General features: G+C 42.0%; 1 protein-coding gene across 4 annotated transcripts in view; it reads left to right on the top strand.

The window, feature by feature from the left end:
* Positions 1 to 23,589, top strand: part of SGCD (sarcoglycan delta) — a 1,076,456-nt gene that overhangs the window by 906,027 nt on the left and 146,840 nt on the right. For all 4 annotated transcript variants that reach the window (XM_013965725.2, XM_018050121.1, XM_013965722.2 and 1 more), the window contains 2 exons: positions 6,843 to 6,930; positions 13,402 to 13,521. In XM_013965725.2, the coding sequence (XP_013821179.1) occupies positions 6,843 to 6,930; positions 13,402 to 13,521 (208 nt within the window). The remainder of the gene's footprint in view (positions 1 to 6,842; positions 6,931 to 13,401; positions 13,522 to 23,589) is intronic.

Here is a 23,589-nt window from a genome sequence, read left to right as displayed (position 1 = left end):
TAGCAAAAGATAGGAGGTTTGTTATCTAGAATGTTAAGCCATCCAGAAGGATTAAAAAGTCTTCTTTCAATAGAAAAGAGGCAAGAATATATAGGAAAGAGAAAAATCACAATTGGAAAATAAACCACTTAAGCCAGTACATAGATTAAATTTGTGTGTGTGTGCGCACAAGTGATGATAACTGCAATGAAGAGCAAAAGGATAAATTTGAAGTTGTAAATGAGGAGATCAAAATCATAAAACGTTGGGGAGGGGAGTAAGAAAATGAAGATTTTTTAAAGAATTTGTTTGCACCTATATGACCACCCATATGATCACCAGTGTAAAGCAAGTAAATATAATAATGGTTTAACATACTTGAAAACAGGGTAATCACAAATGAGGAAACATTCAGTAGATTTACAAAAACCAAAAGGAAGAGAATTCAAGCATAATTCAAAAGAAAACCATCAAGCCACAAAAGGAAAAACTGAAAGAAAGGAACAAAGAAAAAATACAAAATCAACTAGAAAACAGGATTTTAAATGGCATTAAATACATACCTCTCAATAATTACCTTAAATGTCAATGCACTAGCTGCTCCAATCAAAAGACATACAGTGGCAGATTGTATAACAATAGGCTGCCTACAAAGGAAAACTCCAATTCAAATGATACATGCACCCCAATGTTCATAGCAGCACTATTGACAAAGCCAAGACATGGAAGCAATCTGAATGTTCATGGACAGATGACTGGATAAAGAAGATGTGGTCATATACACAATGGGATACTTCTCAGTCATTTACATGATGAAATAATGTCAACTATAGCAACATGGGTGGACCTAGAGATTATCACACTAGATGAAGCAAAAGACAAATACATGCCACATGATATCCCTTATATGTGAAATCTAACATGTGATGCAAATAAACTTATTTATGAAATAGAAACAGACTTCCAGACATAGGAAAAAAAAAATTCTTGTGGTTACCAAAGGAGAAAGAAAGGAGGGATATATTAGGAGTTTGAGATGATCAGATACATGCTATATATATATAATAAACAACAAGGTCCTACTATATAGGACAGGAAATTATATTCAATATTTTATAATAAACTATAATGGAAAAAGAATATGAAAAAGAATATATATATAGAAAACTGAATCACTTTGCTATATGCCAGAAACTAACACAACATTGTAAATTTACTATGTTTCAATTAAAAATAAAAGTTAAACCAGAATAACTCTAGGCTCTGGTTGTTAGACATAGAATGAAGCACTGAAAACAGGGTTGAAGCAAAGTCTGTCCAATGAATAGCAACATATCCAGCCCTCTCCCCCTCTAACATCAGAACTGATTTCTAAGGTTATATCTACCACCTGCCTGGCAGGAATTTAGAGAATCCCTCTTTGATGAAACTAACCTACAGGTACTGACTGCCCACAGATATTGACATTTGGAGGTTCTCCATTGAATTAGCCAGTTCACCACTACAGTACACTATGTAGGGTTTGCCCTTCCAGAAACACAGAGCTTCCAAAGAGCTTTTTTATTCCCCTGTAAGACAGAATGAAAGTGTTAGTCACTCAGTCAGTGTCCAACTCTGTGACCCTATGGGCTGTAGCTGGCCAGGTTCCTCTGTTCATAGAATTCTCCAGGCAAGAATACTGGCGTGGGAGGCCAGTATTCTCTTCTCCAGGGAATGCTACCAACACAGGGATCGAACCCAGGTATCTTGCATTGCAGGCAACTTCTTTACCATGTGAGCCACCAGGGAAGCCCCAGAGAGAGGATAGTGTGTCAGTCAAACAAAGAAGGGATGGTATAAAAGGAAGGTTCAAAGAATAAGAAAAAGCTTTTGAAAATTACAGGTATGGTAGTAGAATTTTTTTTAATCAGCAGAAATATTGGAAATTTAAAGCTGAGGTTATTTCCGAGAAAATAGAACCTAAAGAAAAGGATTCAACATTAGGAGGAAAAAGAAAGCATTTTTTTACATGAAGCATTTATCTAGTCTACAAAAAGAAAAAAATAGTGGGCCAGAAAGGAAAAGGAAATGTAATTAAAGAGCTTGATTTCGTTTAGCTGTGGACAGTATACACATAACCTTAATAATGTAGATTCTGAATATTGATTTGACCAAAATTATATGCAAGAGTCCATACCATTGCAGAAATTCAGTGGCTAACATCTAAAGCCAATCAATCAAGAGAGAGCTCAGAGCATATTTTGGGCCACAGGGAGGGAAGTACCTGAAGGAGAATCCTGGCAAATTGAAAGCTCTTGTGACTGTAAGAGATGTGAACCACTGCTCTTCAATATAAGCTTTGGAGTATTTGATGTTTATATAGACTGTCTTCATATAAGACCAGATAGTTTCAAAATGTCAGCATGATGGAGCCATTAAGTGTTCAAATAGCTACCTGCATACAGTAACCTCTGGAAAACACTGTGGGACAAATAATGTTTATTGAGTGGTCTTGAGTCCTCAAGAAAAGATGTGATTCTGTTCTGCTTGTTGTGCTTTAGAGAAGCAAATTAATGGGGGTTCTTATCCATCCAAATACTAGAGGCTTTAGTTGTTTGAGGAGAGTCCTGATGTGGACTGTCCTGCTGTCTCGAAGTGGGGGAGGTTTTACGTGCCTTCTTCCTCATGCCCCACACAGCTCAGCCTGTGTCCAGGAGAATCTGGGCAGATTGGCCACTGACTGACTTGCCCAGGTCCAGATCGCTGATAATCCACAGCCCAGTTTTGGGTCTGCCAGACTCCTTTCTAGTAGGTGAGGCTAAGCCTCCCCCTGGTCTCCCACAAGCCCCTTGTCCTTGGATGGTTGCCGTGAGGTTAGTTAGGGAAATTCACTGGCCCCAGAGCAGGCTGTCCTGCAGCAGAAATTAACCTCCCCAGCTCCAGGGGCTACAGTGGGGAGTGGGAGGGAGAAAGGAAATAGAAGCAGCTAAGTGGGCAGAATTTAGTGTCTCCTCAGACATGGAAGTGTTTCTCCTACTCATTATGATACCGAGAGACCCCAGGGGTGTTTTCTTGGCTGCTTTTCCCTGGTTTAACCTCAGTCAGCCAAAGCAGAGAACAAATATGATGGCACTGACCCAGCTGTCAGGGGAGGCACTTCAGAGTTTGTTAACTGGTGGTTCCTGCTGTTTTCCCAGCAACCTTTCTGTTATCAGGTATTTGGGAGGATCACAGCAAGATGTCCCAGGCTAGAAGGAGGCTTTTTGTTTAAATCCTGATGTAGCAAAGACTGTTTGCCAGCGTGATCAACAGATCAATTAATGCTAAGGTATTGTATTTTGACATAGCAATAAAAGGGAATGGCTGGCTATATTTTATCTCTCGCTGTAAACTTTGATCAAAGCTGTTAGGAGATTTTTTTTTCTCCTCAATAGAATTTTGTGAATATTAAGGACAGGCAGGTACATTTGAAAATACTGGCATCTGAAAGGTAACAGTGGAAAACTTGCAACTATAGGGAGATCCTTTGAAATCTGGAAACAGAATAGTGGACGTAGAAGATACCCAAAACTTAGTTCACAGGTGGATTGTAAGGATGAGGATATACAAAGAAAGGTCATCTTCCCCGCCCTCCATTCTTTCTTTCTCCCCCAACACCCTCCTCCTCCTGCCTCTGTCACTAAACTGCCCTGTCCACCCTGTTCGCCAACCTTACCAACTATAGGGGACTTACTGTGTGCCTGGAATGTAGAAGGTTAATTATATATAGAATTTAATAGTTGTAATCAGATGTGTATTTTAATAACTTAATAATAATACGTGCAACATCACATATCAAGAAACTTGAGACAGAACCCTTAACTTGCTCAGTCAGCCAACAAGAACACGGTAGAGATTGGAAGCTAGGTAGCTTGACTCCAGGGCTTTGCTGTGTGCTTGGCTCATAGAGAGGGCTCAGTTGTGTCAGCCCCAGCTGCTGCTGCTGCTGCTGTCAGTGTTGCAGAGAATGAACCAGAGAGCAGTTAGGTTGCTCAGAATCACACACTGGTCAGTGACTGTGGAGCTTATACAGCTCTCTGATTCTGGGTCACCCCTCTCTCTGGAGCGTCAGGTTGCTCCATATATGAAGAGTTAGTACATTAACTTCTGGAAACCTATATCCCCCTTGGAGTTTCCAAGTTCTGAATTCTCACATTGCTTGAACTTAAAAAGCTTACCTTTTAAGTTTTCAGTAGAAGAGTTAAGCACTGCCAGAAGCAATGGACAAACAATTTTTGGTTAATATTTGTTTTCTAACAGATAGGGGAAAAAAGAACTATGTCAACTTTAGATTCAGTGTATTTCTTCTTCCCTGTTCCAATTAAAAAAAAAAAAAACAGAACCAAAAAATATTCTTTATTCACCAGGAAAAATTTTAATTTTAAGCCATTAATGGAGGGTGGGGGTCAGTGAATCAGTGGTTGCCTGGATGTGGCAGTTCTCTCTTCCCTCAACACTAGGACAGGAGCCCTCACTCACGGTTAGCTGGTTCCTCAGGGCTTGAGTGAGTCGTCCATCCATTTTAGCAGTTAACCTTGGCTGAGAGGGCCCTTGGCGCTAACGGTCAGTGTGTGGACAATGCCTGGGTGGTGGCCGCCCCACGCCCCACTCCACCTCTTGCAAAAACAACTCAGACCTCGACCTGAGCTGCAGTCAGCACAGCCTTGCCTCTTCACCATCTCCAGGCACAGGGCTGGGCCCACGAATCACCAGTTTTAGAAGGAAAAAGAGATGAGAGAGTCCATAATCTTCCTTGTTTTTTCGTTCCAACTTGGGAAAACCCTATCCTACCTTGGGAAATTCAGCTCACACATGACTACCCCCTTCGCTTCTCTCTGCGCATCCTTAAGCCAGGAATAGCCTCACGCTTCAGGGAAGTCTCAGCACACCGTTTGCCACTCTCTAATCACCCTTGCCGTCCCCTGCCTGGTATTGTAGGTGTGTGTGCTGTGTGATTGTTCCCATTGGAACGTAAGGCTTTGAAGGTGAAGGGGGTCTTTCCCATCTTCATTTTCCAAACAATTCATGGTGCAATGGTTTCTCTGTATTTGAGACTGAATCTGTAGTGGCTTTACTAAATTTTCAGGCAGATACCATGTGAGAGCGGGCTGCAGAGAGAGGGGTGACCCGGAATCAGAGAGGTGTATAGACTCCACAGCCACTGACCAGTCATGGCAACAAAGGTTTGAAAAGATGAGGATGACTACACAGTCTTTTTTCTAGTAACAACTATCTGGTTACTGACATATTCTGTCAGAGATTCATCCTTTGCTTTATAGCTTTAGTTTATTCCAAGCAAAGAACATCTAAGTTGAGGGTTGACAAACTATGGCCTATGGCTGCCTGTTCTCAAATGGCCAGTGAACAGAGATAGTTTTTGGTGGTGGTGGTGGTTTAGTCGCTCAGTCGTGTCTGACACCTTGTGACCCCATGCACCGTAGCCTGCCATGGGATTTTCCAGGCAAGGATATTGGAGTGGATTGCCACTTCCTTCTCCAAGGGATCTTCCCAACCCAAGAATTGATAGTTTTCAGTATTTTTAAAAGGGGGAGGGGGGAGAATAATAATATTTTATGACATGGTAAGATTATATTGTTTAAAATTATATGAAATTCAATTGTCTTTGTCCATGAAGAAAGTTTTTTTGGAATACAGCCATACCCATTTGTCTACATATTGTCTATGGCTGGTTTGCACAAAAACAGCAGATATGAGTAGTTAACACGGAGACAATATGTCCCACAAAGCTGAAAATATTTATTATCAGGACCTTTATAGAATAAGCACGCCAGTGTTTGTTCTGAGTCATTCTCAGAAATGACTGCCACCATGTGAAAGAGGAATCAGGTGCCCTTTTTGATAAAAGGGAGATGGATTGAAGGTAGAGGATGCCTGGAAGAAAAAAAATCTGAATAAAGAGAAGGAAAAAGGGGGAGGCAGAGGTCTTCTTGGAGATGCTGGATCTCCTGGATTGTGTGTCCACATGTGGTAAACATCTCTACAAAAAGCAAACCATCCTCCCACAGAGCACCTGGATTCTCAGCTGGTGGACCTGCTGGAGGGGTAGACCTAGTGTATTTCACACAAGCCTTTGCTCTCCACTAAGGGCTCTGCATGATTAATCTGGAGAAACTGGTGAACCAGAGAGGGTGAAATTAGGAGACTATCATCATTCCGGATCATCCCGTGTACCAGAGCTAACGACCATCTACAGCAAGAGCTAAAGGGCTCTGTGTTCTTAAAGTATTGAATTCAACAAATTTGGGTGTATATGTGTATATGAAATGTCTTTTAAGTATATCTGTCTATCTTTGTGTCTCTTTGGGGAAAATCCATTTTGGCTGAATGCCAATTAATTATCATATATGTGGGGATAACTAAACAACGAGGATTTTCCAATAAAGATACATCAATTCAAATTTTATTTCCCAGGTGGTTCAGTAGTAAAGAATCTGCCTGCCAGGCAGGGGATGCAGGTTCTATCCCTGGGTTGGGAAGATCCTCTGAAGAGGGAAATGGCAACCCACTCCAATATTCTTGCCTGGGAAATCCCATGGACAGAAGAGCCTGGAGGGTTATAGTCTATGGGATTGCAAAAAGTCAGACACGACTTAGCCACTAAACAGCAAAAAAAAAAAAAAAAAAAAAAAAACCACAAAGATCAGTTCAGCCCTTGGAGAGTTGGGATTACAGTTATTTAGAAATCTTTTGTCACCATCTATAAAATAAAAAGCTGAATCTATTTTATAGTGCAGGGAACTTTATTCAATATCTTATAAGAACCTATAATGGGGAAAAAAAGAAATCTGCTATTTTCATGTATTTCTCTTATTTTCTTATTACAGGGTAACGCCCTCTACTTCAAATCTGCCAGAAATGTTACAGTGAACATCCTCAATGAACAGACTAAAGTACTAACTCAGCTGATAACAGGTAAGAAAAGAAAGAACTCAGCAGGGCCTGGTCCAGGCTAAGCACTCAGAAAGCATCGAACGGAAGGGTGAATGAAGCACCATGTGACGGATCTAAGACGGAACGTCTGCTCACACATTTTATAGCCTCAGAAAAGAGAACAAAGCATGTGTTCCATGATGCTGCTCAAGGGTAGAGGCTCATTCTATACACACATTTAACTTATGCAAATCTGATGATACTCATTTAGAGGGTAGGGAGGAAGAATAAACAATTTTTCATGTAGCGTGGCCCCTAAACACCAGCCAGCTGCTTCAGCTGGTGCTCAGCCACAGGGAAGCTCTCTCCTCCAGTGCTGCAGGAAAAGCTGGCTGTGTTGGATTAATTAGGAGATAGCACAGCATATACAAAACCATGCACATCATACTTTATGGATTGTAAAAGGGATTTGTAGTGATAGTTTGAATCCGTGCCATATTTGCCCTACATGCTGACTTTGAACCTAGCTCCATTGCGAGCTGCAGCTGTATTCCTCCCCCACCCCGAATATGTTTCTGTGGTTCCTTTTAATAGAGCAGATCTGCTTCTAACAGCCATGGAAAGCACTCAGTGGGGTTTAAGCTGCATAGTCCTAAAATTTAAACAAGGATAGGTTATTCACAATAACGACTCTAATGATGAACACGGGTCTCATGGTCACATAATGTTTTGGGTGGTATTACCCACTCTGTAGGTTATGAACAGCAGCAAACAGGATCCTCTGTGCACCCCCACAGCAGATGGGAGAAAGGGACTATGTCTGAATGGCATTGTTAGACTTCCAGACAGAAGATGCCATTTGTTTGGCTTCAGGGCTGAGAGAGAGGTATACAGATGGACATTTTGAGAAGCCATTTGCCTGAATGTCCTGATAGATAACTGGGACTGAAACATCTGGAGCTCCACTCATCAACGTGCCACAGGGAGGCAGGTGCCTTTGTGCCCAGACTCTCACTGGGGCAGGGGTGGGGAAGTGTGCCTCACTCTACCGCTGCAGGATGTGGGTGTCTGGAGGGACGCAGTCAGCCGGTGGGTGACTTGGACCAGCTCCCACTGGAGGAGCTGCTGTGGCAGAGCCCGAAATCCATAAACAACAAGCTCTCCAGCCAGCGCCCGGCTCAGTGGCCTGGCTTCTCTAACATCTGGCCCGCAGTCACGATGCTAAATAATTAAATAAACAGCTTCAGTAAGCAGTGATTTAAGCAGCATGTGTGAAAATTGCCTCCAGGAGGGAAATAAATCCGACCTCCAGCTCCCAGATTCCTGCGTTCAAAAGGAACTTATTTAGCCTGTTGATCATTTGCCATTTATTTGCAGTGGGAGATTTGGTTGACTTGAGAGATTTTGTTTTGATAAGGCTGGAATTGGATGCATGACTGTTAGGAAGAGTCAGTCTCTCTCTCCCTCTCCTTCCCCACCCCTCCCCCCACCCCCACTTTTTACTTCTCTTCCAGCTCCCCTCTTTTCATCTCTCCACCCCTCTTCTCCCTCCCTATCTCTCCTCCCTGGTCTCCCTCTGCCTCCCCCATTTCCTCCCTCTTCCCTCTTTCTCTAATTCCTTCTTTCTTCCTCCTCCTCCCTCCCCTTTCTCTCTCTCCTTTTCCTCCCCCGTTCTCGCTTGTCCCTCTCTCCTCCCCTATCTTCTTTCTGTCTCCCCTGCTCAGGGAAGACCCCAGAGCAGAGACCCCTGTTTACCTCTTAAGGTAAAGCACAAGGTAATATCAAATGAGATGGGCTAAAAGCCAGCCTAGCACCAGCTGGTAGCAGACTTCCAAGATGCCTTCTAGAGTGGATAGTGCATACGTCTAAGTAGAATCTCCAAAACAGATAGCCAAGTACAGACTCCCTAAGGTTTTTCTTCAGGGTTCTCCTCTTACACTGATACACGTGGTGGAAAGCACAGAGCAGGTCCAGGAGAAAATACCTCCTAAGGCCTGTTACACTTTGCGGTGCGCTTACCTGACAGTAAATGCTACCAGCTGCCCAAGCAGCCAGGTTTACTAAGACAGTCCTGAGGATTCAAGAGTTCTCCTGCTTATTACCTAATGACTGTCTCAAAAGCCCAGAAGAAATTCTAGTGTTGGCAATTCAGATGATCTTTTCACAAGAAACAATGTTCTAAACGAAGGTTAGGTTCCCAGGGGAAGTCACAAACTCATATTTGGCTCATGCCTCTGCTGGTTTAGCACTGCCTTGGTAGTAGGTGCAAAGGGGGAACCCTCTGACCTGCAGAGAGGAAAGCTGCAGAAGTCTGACACAGCATCTTTCCAGAGTGGGGAAAGGCCCCAGAATGAAGGGGATGAGGAAAGAAATGAAACTTCAAGGCCCCAGGTCCTTCCAGCTTCTAGATGGCAGTGGCAGGACTGCGACACGGCTGGCGCACCCTGATGGAGGAGGTGAATTGAGGAGGTGCTTCACAGATAGACCACTGTCAGCAGAAAGGGATTAACTGAAAATGAGTTTCAGGTTACAAATTATGATCTTTTCCATCCCAGAGAGGAACAGTGAGTTTTCTAGGAGACCTCCTGAGTGGTCTCCAGCTCCATTTACTTTTCTCTGTAGAATTTTTTTTTTTTTTTTTTTTTTAAGATTTCACCAACATTCACAGAGGTTTGGCAGCCCCAGGTGAAATCAACAACAGAACAAACCATCTGCACTATGGAGCCAGTGGTCTCTCTTTGGGGTTTTGGCTAAAACGCCAACTACTGAGCTTTATATACACAAATGATTCTGGCCCCAGGGATGAAGTCCATTTTGAATTCTGAGAAAGCCTGAAAAACAAAATAACTTAATTGTCTTGCGTTCTCTGTTAGCTGTCATCTCTTCAGTACACGCGCTTGCATCTCACACACCGTTAACAGGTTCAGAGAAAACTCAGCTTACACACAGGCCAGTGTCCTTGACTCCTTGGGAGTATGTCTCGTGGTCTTGCCCAAGTCCTTGAAAGCACAGTCCAGGCGTTTGTGTTCCCAAGTCATTACACCATATCTGAATGAATCCAGATTGGGCAAATTGCACTCACCCCATGCCCATGCTGAGATCCTTCATTCATTCATTCATTATCACTAGACTTCCTTATCTACAGTCTTCACCCTAAAAAGAAATAGTAGCATCCTCAAAGCATTTCCAAGTAATACAGGTTTTACTGAAGGTTTTGCTGTGACCGAGCGGATAGCTGCATCTTAGCCATCCTTAAGCAGCCTAATCCCAAACCCTCATTGTACACGTCTGTCCTTACAAGCCTCTCATCCTTGACTCTATCTTCCTAATACCTCGCATTCTCAAGAGCTCCTCTTCTCATTGCACCAGCCTCCTTTCCCTTTCCAGACAAGTAAACATGCATTTTCTGCCATGAAACAATTCTGAGACTGCAGTTCCAGATGCAGATCTACTGTTAGCTCACTGGGTGACCTTGAGGGAGCCCTTGGCTTTGCTGTCACTGGCTTCCCAGGTGGCACTAGTGGTAAAGAACCCGCCTGCCAATGCAGGAGACACAGGAGATGCAGGTCCAATCCCTGGGTTGGGAAGATCCCCTGGAGGAGGGTTTGGCAACACACTCCTGTGTTCTTGCCTGGAGAACCCCATGGACAGAGGAACCTGGTGGGTTAACAGTCCTTAGGGTCACAAAAGAGTCAGACACAACTGAAATGACTTAGCACACATATTCTCACATCCAGCACAATGGCAGTTAGAGAAGACAACGTCTTAGTCCCATGCCATTTGGAAATGTGTGCCCTGTCTGCTGTTTCAACCCCCCACCCATTAAAGAGCTTCTCCAATGTCCTTTGTTTTGTCAGAGGTCCAGCTAAATTGACAAAATGATGTGAAAGCGGGAAGTTCACTCAGATACGATCACCCTTCATTTATTTCAGTGTATTGAGAACATTACATTAGCAAAATGGCTGTGGTCATGACCTCAGTGGTGATGATCACAAGAGCAGCCCCCCTACATTTCACAGCTCTTTTCCACCTACAGAATTCTTTGTATAAACACAGTATAATTCAGTCATTTTAACCTTTCTTTGAGATGGATAGAAGCGATGGTAGTAGCACAATTTCAAAGATAAAGAAAATGAGGTTCCGAAAGATCAAATGATTTTCCCGAAGTCATATTACCAGAAAATGAGAAAGTTGGGACATGATTTTTACCTTCTGATGGTCTTCTGATAGTGCGATAGTCTTGCCAAAGAGTAGAGTGGCAGACAGCAGACATCCAGGGGCCGACCTGGCTCTATCCGCCAAGCTTTGGTGTTCTGTGTGAACAGAATTTCACAGAACATCAACATCAGACAAGGCCACTTGGTGGCCATGAAAGATAGGGACAAAACAAAAAGCAAACACAACTGTGATCATGTCTGAGCATAGATTAAAACTAGGAACGTTTTTCCAAACCACAAGAATGACCAAACTATCCTCTATCCCCCGCTAATATGAGTGACTGCTGTTTATCTCTTACAGTTTTAGCATTGTTCTGGTCCTCCCTCCTCTGGATAAGATTTGCTAAAATGCTAATCATAAATTTACTGTCAGTTCCTGACAGTATCTAATCCAGAACCTAAAGCCCTTCCCTCACATAACCTGTCATAAAGGGCCAGATCCTGTAAGTTCTTTCTTCTTGATGAGAAACTCCACAGTTCCGCATGGTGTGTGTTCTCTCTTATGGCCACGAGCTAAAAATCCAATTTGTTCAACTCCGAGTGTATTCCTAGTGATCTTTACATGGAAGGCATTGAAGGCCCTTTCATTACTACTTTTTACTAATAAGTGACATGTCTTGAAAAATGACTAGATAAAAAAATGCTATGCAATTTTTTTCCTCCACATCCAGGAGTTCCGCATTCTTGTATTCACCAACTAGAACTAGAAATATTTGGGAGAAAAAAATTCCAGAAAGACCCAAAAAGCAAAACTTGAATATGCCCCCGTACTGGCAACTGTTTACATAGCATTGATATTTTATTTACAGCTATTTACACAGCATACATTGTATTAGGTATCCTAAATAATTCAATAATTTAAAGCATGCAGGAAAATATGTATAGGTTGTATGTAAATATCATACTGTTTTACATAAGGGACTTGAGAGTATCCATGGATTTCAGTATCCAATGGTATCCTAGACCTAGCCCCCACAGATACTAAGGGAGAACTGTATCAGAATCCCCTGAGCAGTTTTGCAGAAAATATAAGCTTTCTGGACTCTACCCTCAAATTTCTTTCTATATGAATTTCAGACCAAAAGATAAATTCCTTTTTGATCTCAGGTAGGATCACTGAGGATGATTATACCCCTAGGTTATCCTGATGCATTTCTGTGGTCGAAGTTTTTGGAACCTTCTGAACTTCTGGTATTTAGGTAGCTCCATTTCTTTAAGAATTCTAACACACTAACCTGTTCTAATTTTTCTGTAGTACCTAAGGAGAAGGCAATGGCACCCCACTCCAATACTCTTGCCTGGAAAATCCGATGGATGGAGGAGCCTGGTAGGCTGCAGTCCATGGGGTTGCTAAGAGTTGGACATGACTGAACGACTTCACTCTCACTTTTCCTTTCCTGCATTGGAGAAGGAAATGGCAAGCCACTCCAGTGTTCTTGCCTGAGAATCCCATGGATGGGGGAGCCTGGTGGGCTGCTGTCTATGGGGTTGCACAGAGTCAGACACAACTGAAGCGACTTAGCAGCAGCAGCAGCAGTAGCTAAAACTCTCTGTGGTTTTCTGTTTGATTTACTAATACATGTTTTAATGTATATTGGCAGGTAAGTGCTGAGGGATCAGGGACTTTGTCTTCCTTTCACCACTACTATAGCCCCAGCTTCAAGCATAGCATCTGTTGTTATAGATAAGCCCTCTAAAAGTTATTTTTTATTGAGTGAAATTCTAGCATGAAAGATTCAATAGCTTTCAAGACAATTACAATATATTATAGCCTCTTCTGCTAGAAGATGAGTTATATACTTGTCTGGTGTCAAAAACAGCCAGTGGGTCAAGGGTAAAGAATGAGACAGATTTCAGCTGAATTTAAAGATGCCCTTTTATGAAAGCAGAGAGCACTCACCGCCTCTTGAAGAACTGGCATGTCTTTCCAGCAGTTGGGGCTGGCCGAAAAAATGCCAGTCCTTCAAGAGGTGGTGAGTGTTCTGTGCTTTCATAAAGACAAGCCAAAATCTACAGTATTTGACAGTAATTTGGTGGTTAGCTGAGGGAAATCTCATTCAAGCATTAGTTTGGAGGAAGGAGCTGATGGTTTTTAAAATCAGCCGGAGAGCGTATGATTAAAAGTAATTGACAAGACATGGCTAGAGTCACGAGGCTGGTTGTCACGGCTGACTTCTGAAAACCAATCCACTTACATTAAAGTCCAATACAATCTTGTCAGATGTGTATGTTCTGTGAAAAGCTCTTTGAAATTGAATGTAGTGGGACTAATGTATTCTTTCTCTCCCTCTTCTAGGGCCAAAAGCCATCGAAGCTTATGGCAAAAAGTTTGAGGTAAAGACGGTTTCTGGAAAATTGCTCTTCTCTGCAGATAACAATGAAGTGGTAGTAGGAGCCGAGAGATTACGAGTTTTAGGTAAGGAAGCTTCAGTCATTGAACTGGTTTGATGCTACTGTGTATATTTTAGAGGCACAGTGAAATGGTGTCTAGAAGAGTGATTTAGGCCAATTTCTTATCAAGGTAATTTCACTGTCATGAAACAGGGAAGAGGAACCTCCCAGCTCTCACCTTGAAAATTTCTCGAATCATGAGTCTTCATGGCATGCCTGCCGACACCAAACTTCCGGTGGGGATGTGTGCTCATATCAAGAAGTGCACTAATCCTCACAGATTGACAGTCCTACAAGAAGCAGTCAAGACTTTTATACGTTGTTATCATGATCACCAAACCAGGTTGTAAATTAAGAATCACCTCAGAAACTTCTGAAACATTGAGGTTCATAGAGCCAACTGTGAACCACTAAATTAGAAGTCATGGTGGAAGGACCCAAGAATTTATTTGTAAAAACATTTGCAGGAATTTCTTTTTTGGGTCCACTGTTGAAATCATTGAATTTGACTGTGCACTGAAAAAGTCTAGCAGGGTGGGTTAAGAGTTCCTGTCCTAAACCTGGCTCTTCATTCCTGCCCTGTCACCTACTAACTGTGTGAGTTTAGACAAATTAACAACATCACTGAGCCAGTTTCTTTTTCTTCTCAATCAAGCTAAGAACATCTGCCTTCTCAAGTTCTCCCTAGGGTTCGATTGGATCATGTTTGATCATATTATACGCACTTATCACAGTGCCAAACACAAAATGGTGTTCATTCAGTGGTAGCTGTAGGTACTGCTGTTAATACTCATGCTGCTATTAATATTAATCCTGCTTTTCCCTCTCTTGCTCCCTAAGAATTACTGAAACATACCAGTTAAACGTTCAGACTCTGGAATTAACCCATCATTTTAATCCTATCTCTATCCTTTACTAGCTGTGTGAACCTAAAGCAAGTTATCTGACATCTCTGTCCCTGTTTTGCTCACCTATAAAGTGGGGGTAATAGAAGTATCTACCTTCTGAGATTGGAAGGATTGAATGAAATAATCTATGTAAATTTGATAGTAAGGTGGCTAAAAAAATAGGAAGTGGTCACTAAGTACTAGCTGTTATTATCTTAAATTATGTTATTTTTGCTTGAGCTTATTGTTTGTTGTCTGCATTATTAGCTATTGGAAGAAGTTGCATCTTTCTTCTCCATTAGTGCTGTGTTCTCCTGGTCGTCACCTCCACCCTCAGTCTATCAGTTTGGTCGGTCTGTCTATCTCTCTGGTATAATATACATTCATAGCTAACTTTCTTGCTGGATGACTCTTAAGTTTTCATCTTCAGACCCAGCATCTTCCCTGAGTTCTAGGTCTTTTTCAACTAGATATTCTACCAGGCTCTCAAACTGAGATCCTGAATACCTAGTATAATAGCACACACACACAAGCACACAAAAACACACACCCCCTCACACCTCTACTCTCCCACTTGTATTTACCCCCTTACTTCCCCATCACTCTAACTGATCCCATTTTGCTTCCCACTGCTAGTTTCAAAACTTTGGCATCGTTCCAACCAGCCTCAGGCTCAGCAGAGTCAGCAGGTGGCCATGGGCATATCCTGACAGAGCTCAGTGGCATGGGAGGGCCAGGTACAGAGGCAGTGAGCCAGGGGTGTTCTAATCACTTATCAGGTGCTCACTGGAATGTGATCTGGAACAACTGCTTTCGTCTCTCAGGGCTTTGCTTCTCTCTTGTCTGTAAAATGAGAATTGTCTAGAGCAGAACTTTCAAGCAGTTTTTTTTTTTTTTTAAATTTGGCAACAGAGACTTTTAAAAATAAAATTTCATACCAAACCCCAATCAATAAAATATGTAAAAGAAGAGCACTGCTCTGGGTTGTGGATGGGGCTTTTAAGGTTTAAAGGTTAAGTTGTGTAGCATCATTGTTCCCCACCCCCTTGCTGTCGGGAGGCCTCTTAGAACTTATTTATAAAGGCCTTTAAGTAGATAGTCTTTAAAAAAGAGTAAAGTCTACTGACCACTTGCTATGATCCAAGTGCCACACTTTGTGTGCATGATTACCTTGAGACCTCACCAGCACCTTTTGGGGCAGGCACCCTTCTTATCACCCTCATTTTACAGAGGATGGAGCCGAACTGTCGGAAGGGGTGAGCCATGGGATTCACATACAGGTATCTGAATGCAGACTGCTTCTCATTAAAGCAGTATATTTTGCTGCCTTGTCAAATTGGTCCCTTGTTTAGATGAGTGAACTAAGGTGAAGAAACTTACCAAGATCAAGTACCAGTAAGTGGTGTGACTGTTGTTCAAATTCTTTCCTATGAACACTATCTTCAATGCACATGGCTACACATAAATATAGCTCTAGGATCTTTGCCAACTCTTAAATGATCATTTTTTTCTATTATTCATAAAATAGCACTTTCTATGTTAGTTCTAAGTGTTTGTGGGGAAAAAAAAACCCACAGAAACTGTATGTTATCTTCTTATTCAAGAGTATTTTGCTATTTCAGCTCTAAAGTATTTACCCAGGGAAAAAAGTGCTGGCATCTCATGCCACAATCATTTTGTAAAAATGGTGTTTGGCACTTCGCGTTAGTCTCTGAACCTTCATGAGTCACCCCATTGCTTTAAAACCTGACTTTGCAAAGATACTTTAGATGTCCAAACACTGTGGTTTCATCTTTGTATATGAAATTCAATCACGGTATTACTTAAGAACTCCCCTCCTCCATTGTGACATAAACTAAGGGTTGGAGATAATTACAGTATTTGGTTGCTTGAAGGCAGGTGAATAATTTTGCTGCTGTTGTTTCTTATGCTGGTGATATTTCACTTGCACAATGATTTAGGATAAATCTGTCTCTCTCCATCATCAGAAGTATTTGTTTGTGTGTGTGTGTGTGTGTGTGTGTAAAAATCTCAAAAGGAAGCATCATAATAAATATCACTGCTGCTACCAGTGCTAAAAAGATGAGGAAATGACCACCCCACAAGTCTCACATCCTACTTAGTGAAATGAGCCTAGTGTGTTGCAGAAATGAGCTTCCTGTCATCTGGGATCCAACCATATGGTGTGGAACGAGAAGTTTAGGCAATTTCATTTTCAGCTTAATGAGAAGTTTGTCTTTTTGAGTCATCAGACTGCACAAGCTCTTGGGAGATTGGAGTCTGGATGCATATTTCATAGTAGAATCTAACATACCTGGGTTGTGAATCTTCACTCAGATATTCAGGAACTGAATGACCCTATCCAAGTTTATTTTTCTCTTTAAGCTTTAGTCTCTACATGTGTAAAGCAAAGACAGAGGAACACAATAAAAACGGAAGTAAGAATGAATGAATATAGTAAGAAACTTATGTAAATAAAGCAGTTATTTCAGTTGAATAGTTGAGTAAGAATAAGCAGTAGAAGATAATAATACTAAGAAAATAGTGTGTCTTAGATACAGTAGCTTGACCAGGGGCTCAGGACAATTGCTTATGTTCTTCTATGGATAACCACACCCATCTATTCAGTCTTCAGGACAATGACCACCTTGGGCACTCTCCAAAAACCCTGAATAGTCTATCTAAAGGACTAGTAACCATACCTCATATAGAACAGTCAGCTATCTAGAGTCTTTTACCCTGAAAAAGATGTGGAGGAATTGTGGAGGCAGACAATAGTTGCTGATCTTTCATAATGTGCATTTTTCCTGGGTAAAGAAATCAGGCAAGAGCTGATTAGTTGAGTAGCTGAAGGAACAGGTTTAATCCTGATTTCTGTCATTTGCTGGCCAGTGCCTTGAGATACATTACTTTACCTTTCTAGGCTTCCTTCTTCTCTGTGACGTGGTGTCATTTGAGTCACGAGCCCTGACTCTCACAGGAGTTGTGAGAACTAGACGGTACAGTATATGTACTGAGGATCAGCACAGTATTTGGTCCTCAGTATGCTGACTGTTGTAGTGTTGGTGATAGGTTTTATTGGTCCACTTGAGCATCAGGGAACCCAACAAGTCCTAAACTTTTACATAGCTCTTTTAGGTTCTCAGAAAAAGGTACAGAAGAAATTGGCTTAGGACTTGTAGGAGTGATCAGGTATCAGTTAAGTTTGGACTGGTAGATTTTCTAGACCCAGCTAGGGTCAGAAAAGAAAACACCTTTTCAACATAGGAACTAATGAGAGGAATTGAAGGCCTGAGTTGATTTTCCAAAACTGTAGGGTCTTCCCTTTCATTCAGAGACAGTGATTCTAAGAGCATGGCCCTAGAATTAGCAGCATTGACTCTGATCTGCTTGTTTGACACATAAATTATCAAGCTCTACCCTAGACCTATTGAATCAGAAACTCAAGTGTAGGGCAAGTCCTAGGTGATTCTGATACAGGCTAAAGAACCACTGACCCAAGATAATCACAACTAAATAATTTTGCCACCACTTGGCTAGTAGCTCTCCATTGAGTTCACGCTCAGCTTTTTCCACCTTGCTCCCAAAATAAATATCACTAACACAGATTGAGGGCTTGTTCTGCGCAAGATGCCAATCACTTGCACTGAGTGCAAGCATTTGATCCACATCACAACCCTAGAGGAACCTGGCTCATCAACTTGATTTATAGAGGGTGATTTATACAGAGTGATGTGAAGCACACCCAAAGTTGCACAAAGAGAAACTGGCGGAGGCAGGATCTGAATGCGGGCAGTCTTACCCACAGTGCCCGATGACCTCTGTCACATGTGTCTGCCATGTGTGTCTGTCACGGGTGTCTGTCACGTGCATGCATGCTAAATCACTTCAGTCATGTCCGGGTCTTTGTGATCCCATGAACTGTCGCCTGCCAGGCTCCTCTGTTCATGGGATTCTCCAGGCAAGAATACTGGAGTGGATTGCCATGCCCTCCTCCAGGGGAACTTCCTGACCCAGGGACTGAACCCTTGTCTCAGGCGTCTTCTGCATTGGCAGATGGGTTCTTTACCACTAGCGCCACCAGGGAAACCCCGACCTCCATCATGGAAGCCTCAGCTTCCCTAAATTCCATGACATGGAGCGTCGCACCGACGGGGAGGGAGCACTGGGCAGCAGTTCTCCAGCTCTTCCCCTCCTTTCTGGCTTCGAGAGACACTGCTTTTCCCACAGTTCTCCCACATCTGTAACTGCTCCTCTGCTTCCTATACTCACTATTCCTCCACCTACTCAGTGACGTGGGTTCACTCCTGGCATCACAAGCAGACTTCCCTCCGGGTCACTTCTTTGTTTTCTCTGTTCACATTTCTATGGAAAATCCTGTACTTACTTACACTTTCAGTAATTGCCCTTTTCAGGTGACCCTCAAATCTGTATTTGCCTTGAACTGTCGTCTCATTTCTAGTTCCAAATTTTAAGAGTCTGGACTTTTCTGTACGGAAGTATCCCATCACTTTCACTTCATCACTTGCAGCAGAGCTTACCTGTTGCCCTATCATACCCTGCACCTCTCTCGTGCCTGCCTTCCTGATTCTCCACATGGGCCTCATCCCCCTAGGCTGCAAAGGCTTACTTTCCTTCAGGTACCACACGCTGTCTTTCTTCACATGGGCTTCAATGCCTTTGTCAACCTTAGATTTCCCATATTACAAAGGTGTCTTTTTTAGATCTTACATGAGAGAATTTAAGCTTATAGCCAAGTCTGCTCTTTTAATTACCAAACAGGTGTCAAATTAGCATGGATGATGAGGCATGGTACAGTTTAACTTTAATTACAGAACAAAGATATGAAATACCAGTTAGGAATGGTCTTTAAAAAGCATCAAATGTAGACATCATAAAAGCCAGCACATCTTAGAGGCATCTTCATGGAGACACCAGAGAAAACATAATTTTGATCTTCATTAATGACCAATTTCATTGAACAATGAATCGGACATTATAGCCTTCATAAACAAAGCACAATTATAAAGTGTTATTCTAATTGTTAATTAGCTCTATTTATACTCTAGATTAGTTTTTTAGATATGTCCTCTAGATGCCACTTGATGCTAATTATCCGAGTTACAGTATTATCAATTGAAAAGCATTTTTAATTAAATCTAAAGCCATTTAAATTAGCATAAGATTTATATAAATTTAAACGTGGTCTGATGCTTTTTTTTTCTTTTATAAGACCACATCAGATGATGCATTTAGCCATTTGAATTAGTTTTTGATGAGATTCTGTACTGCAGCCTGGCAATTGACAATTATGATGAAAAGAGGACAGTGTTCTTAGTAGTATTTATTCATTAAATATATGTATCATATATGTGTGTGTGTATTTATATATCAGATATCTCCACATCACTGTTATGGTAGTCATGGAGATACAGAGATGACTGTCAGTGTTCCTGCTCATTCAGGGAACTGTCTTATCAGGACGATGAAGCATACATGCAAATATCTGAGAGCCCAAGCAGAAAACAAGCTTCTAAGAAGGAGAGAACAAAGTGACTCCAGAATTATAGCATCTAGATGGAAAAGGGTGGTATCCCAGAGAGAATTTAGAGAGCTCTCTTAAATGAAGAGTGTGTTTGAACTAAGTCTTGAGTATGAATTGAGGTGGGGGGAGTGCATACAGAGATTGCTTTCTTTGCAAATGGAATAGCATTTTTTTTTTTTTACAAATGTCAGGACTCATTTGGTTGTAAATTCTAGGATTCTAGCTCAAAGCCAGTGGTGAGGAGATTATTGCCTTGTGTGGTAGAAAAGTTTAGTGGTAGCCAGCTGCAGGCTAGATTCATTAGCCCAAATAATGTAGCCAACCTCCAGTCTCCCTTTTTCTCTTACCATCTCTCAGCTCTGTTTTCCAATCTTGTCTTGTGCCTACCTCTGCTGGTAGGCAGGAGGAGTGCTTACCTTCCTAACATAAATCCAACCAAGTCCTCGTTTTGATGCTGACTGGACTGACTGGAATGGTATGCCCATCCTTGAACATGCCATCTTGACTTCGGTGATGAAATCTGCTGTATAGCACAGCCTGGCTCATATCCCACTGTTGGAACTTGATTGGAAATGCCTGAGAGTGAGACAGAGCACGGTCCATTCTCAAAAGGAAAATTGAGGTGCTGTTACCAGGAGGAGGACTGGGTGCTAGGCAAAGAAAAATAGCAAATATTCATTATGATTTTATTATAATAATCAAAGACATGATCATGGAAAATCACGACTGTTGGGCATGCAGTAGTGGAACCCAGGCATTATGAATGGTGTCAGGGGAAGATGCTCTGTGAGTTCTCTCCCCCTTGTCTGCTCAGGCCCAGATAGCCTGGCTTCCTCACTTTATCACCAAGCATGTTTTCACCACCCAGCATCTGTGCATTCTCTTCCCTTTGAATGGAATTATCTTTTCTAGTCTATGTATAAAGGAGTTCCTTCTTTACGTCTTAAATAACATTTCATCAAAGAGGTCTCCTTTGACTGCCTTAAAAAAAAATAGCATGTTCCTGCTATTGAAGTCTATACCAGGAGTTGATAGAATATGGCCTGTGGGTCAAATTAGGCCACAACCACTGCTTGGTTTTGTAAATAATGTACTGGAACACAGCCAGGTTCATTTGTATTGTCTGTGATTGCTTTCACCCTCCAATAGCAGAGCTGAGTAGTTGAGACAGATCATACTCCCCACTATTTTGCACTTTACAGGAAGAGTTTTTCGATTCCTGGTCTGTACATTTACCTGCTTTATTCCTCTTCATGGCAAGTATCACAACATGGCATAGTGTGTTTTATATATATGTGTGTGTATGTGTGTGTTTATTTTTTTCATCCTGTCTAGCTCATCAAAATGTAAACTTCATGATACCAGGAACTTTTATTTTTCAGAGTCTAGAATAGTGTCTGTACTTAATATGTGCTTGGTAATATTTGTTACATGAAAGGACTGTAATTTTTGAACGTTGGAATGTTAGATAACCAATCTGGATAGTACAGAGAAACAGAGGCAGTAAGACCTTGCATCTAAATTAAGAGATTATTATAATACCTGTGTTGATGATTCATAAAGTCCTAAATGATGAGAGAAAGAGAGAACAAATGGGAAGGATCATCTTGAAGGAGAATGAACGTGGCAATGAACTAGATGTGGAAAGTCAAAAGGGAGGGAAGTTGAGATGTTCCTAGTGTTGTACACCGTGTCAACCTGACAGTTGTGGCATTGTTAAGAGAAATGTACAGGAGTAGCAGCAATTTAGGATAGATGATGAATAGTCAAAGCTGTGGTTTTTCCAGTAGTCATGTATGGATGTGAGAGTTAGACTATAAAGAAAGCTGAAGAACTGATGCTTCTGAACTGTGGTTCTGGCGAAGACTCTTGACAGTCCCTTGGACTGCAAAGAGATCCAACCAATCCATCCTAAAGGAGATCAGTCCTGGGTGTTCATTGGAAGGACTGATGTTGAAGCTGAAGTTCCAATACTTTGGCCACCTGATGCAAAGAGCTGATTCATTTGAAAAGACCCTGATGTTGGGAAAGATTGAAGGCAGGAGGAGAAGGGGATGACAGAGGATGAGATGGTTGGATGGCATCACCAACTCAGTGGACATGAGTTTGAGTGAACTCCAGGAGTTGGTGACAGACAGGGAGGCCTGCTCTGCTGCAGGCCATGGGGTCTCAAAGAGTCAGACACAACTGAGCAACTGAACTGAGCTGAGCTGAGCATGCACTGGCACTTGTTGCCCAAGCACCTCTTGGAGGGAGAGGCCAAGTGTCTGGTGGGAGATGCCAGCCAAAACAAAAGCCGTAAGAGATGCTTTTCTGAAGAGTTTAGAAGAAGAGTAAGAGAACCATTTGTACAGACTGAACAGGTGGACTCTAGAGAAGAGATGGTCAAAGAGGGCATCTGGGAGCAAGAATTTAGAGAAGCCTATCAAATAGGCCAAAACAAACCCCCCTCTTTCTCTGGTGGAGGCTCAAGACTGGAGACAGGAATGCCTTTCTGGAGACACCTTCAGAATTTGAGAGCCTCCTCCTGTGTTCTTACGCTTTTCTTAATCCACTCTGCTTTTTCCCTTGAAAAGGAACTTAAAGGCTTTAGAATGTGGCATAACTGGGTTCTGCCATAGCTACCAGCTACCTGAAGTTGGCTGTGTTACTCAAATCATTTAGGCTGTATTTGTGGGTGCTAAATAAACAGCCTCTCCCCTTTTCCTTTTCCTGTGTCTCTATCTTTTTTTCTTCTTTCTCTTCTTAATGAAATATCCCATCAGTGAGTAGAAGGAAACCTGAGAAAGTCTGCAGGATTATATATAAAAAAGTGGAAACACTTTCTCTTCTGTGGTGATAAAAACTGAACAGTTCTCTGATCCTTGGGAGAGTAACATTTGGGCCTGCTCTGTGTTACCCTCAGCAGAGATCATCTGCTGGAGATTCAACTCTTTACAGAGAACTGCTGATTGTACAGTTCTGGCACCTCATTCCAAGGTTGGTTTATTGTTTAGAGGCATACAGAAATAATATATTAGATCATAAAGATATATTCTCCCATAAATAATGTAGTGAGAAAGTCACATATAAAAGAGTCTCAGATGAACACCCCCAACCTTAAGAATCCAGAGATACTTAATGAGAAAAGGCACAATTTTACAATAGATAATAATGAGCTTTCAGAGGTTTCATTGGAAAGGCTCCTGGGAGTACAATTCTTATAATTCTCCAAAAAATAAAAAAGAACAAGTCTCAAAGCCTGGGTAATTCCACTGCCTGGTTTCATATGTTCATCCACCCATGCACACAGGCATCTTAAACTGGGACGGGTCAGCTTTCCCCCACACTTAGGGATTGATAACTGATGCAGGAGGAAAACCTGTTTGCATAGCCCCACACGCTTTTCCCCTGGGCAGGAGGGAGATGTGATTTCATATCAGCAGGGTGGATTAGTCATTCTGTGTAAACATCCTGAGCTAGCCCACAGACATTGCCTTAGCCAACCCCCACACTTGCTGAGCCATGTCTTCCGCATCTGGATGGAGGGATGGAGGGAGGAGGGAATAAAGGCAGTTGGGGACATGTGTCAGCTTTCTAGTTTGCTTAAAGAGTTGATGAGGTTCCATCTTGGCTGCTTGTAAGAGAACCAATTCCAGCACTTACTGAGAGAGGGCCATGT

The sequence above is a fragment of the Capra hircus genome, chromosome 7 (assembly GCF_001704415.2).
Source record: "Capra hircus breed San Clemente chromosome 7, ASM170441v1, whole genome shotgun sequence".
Taxonomy (NCBI): Eukaryota; Metazoa; Chordata; class Mammalia; order Artiodactyla; family Bovidae; genus Capra; species Capra hircus.
This window is presented reverse-complemented; position numbering and strand designations above follow the sequence as displayed.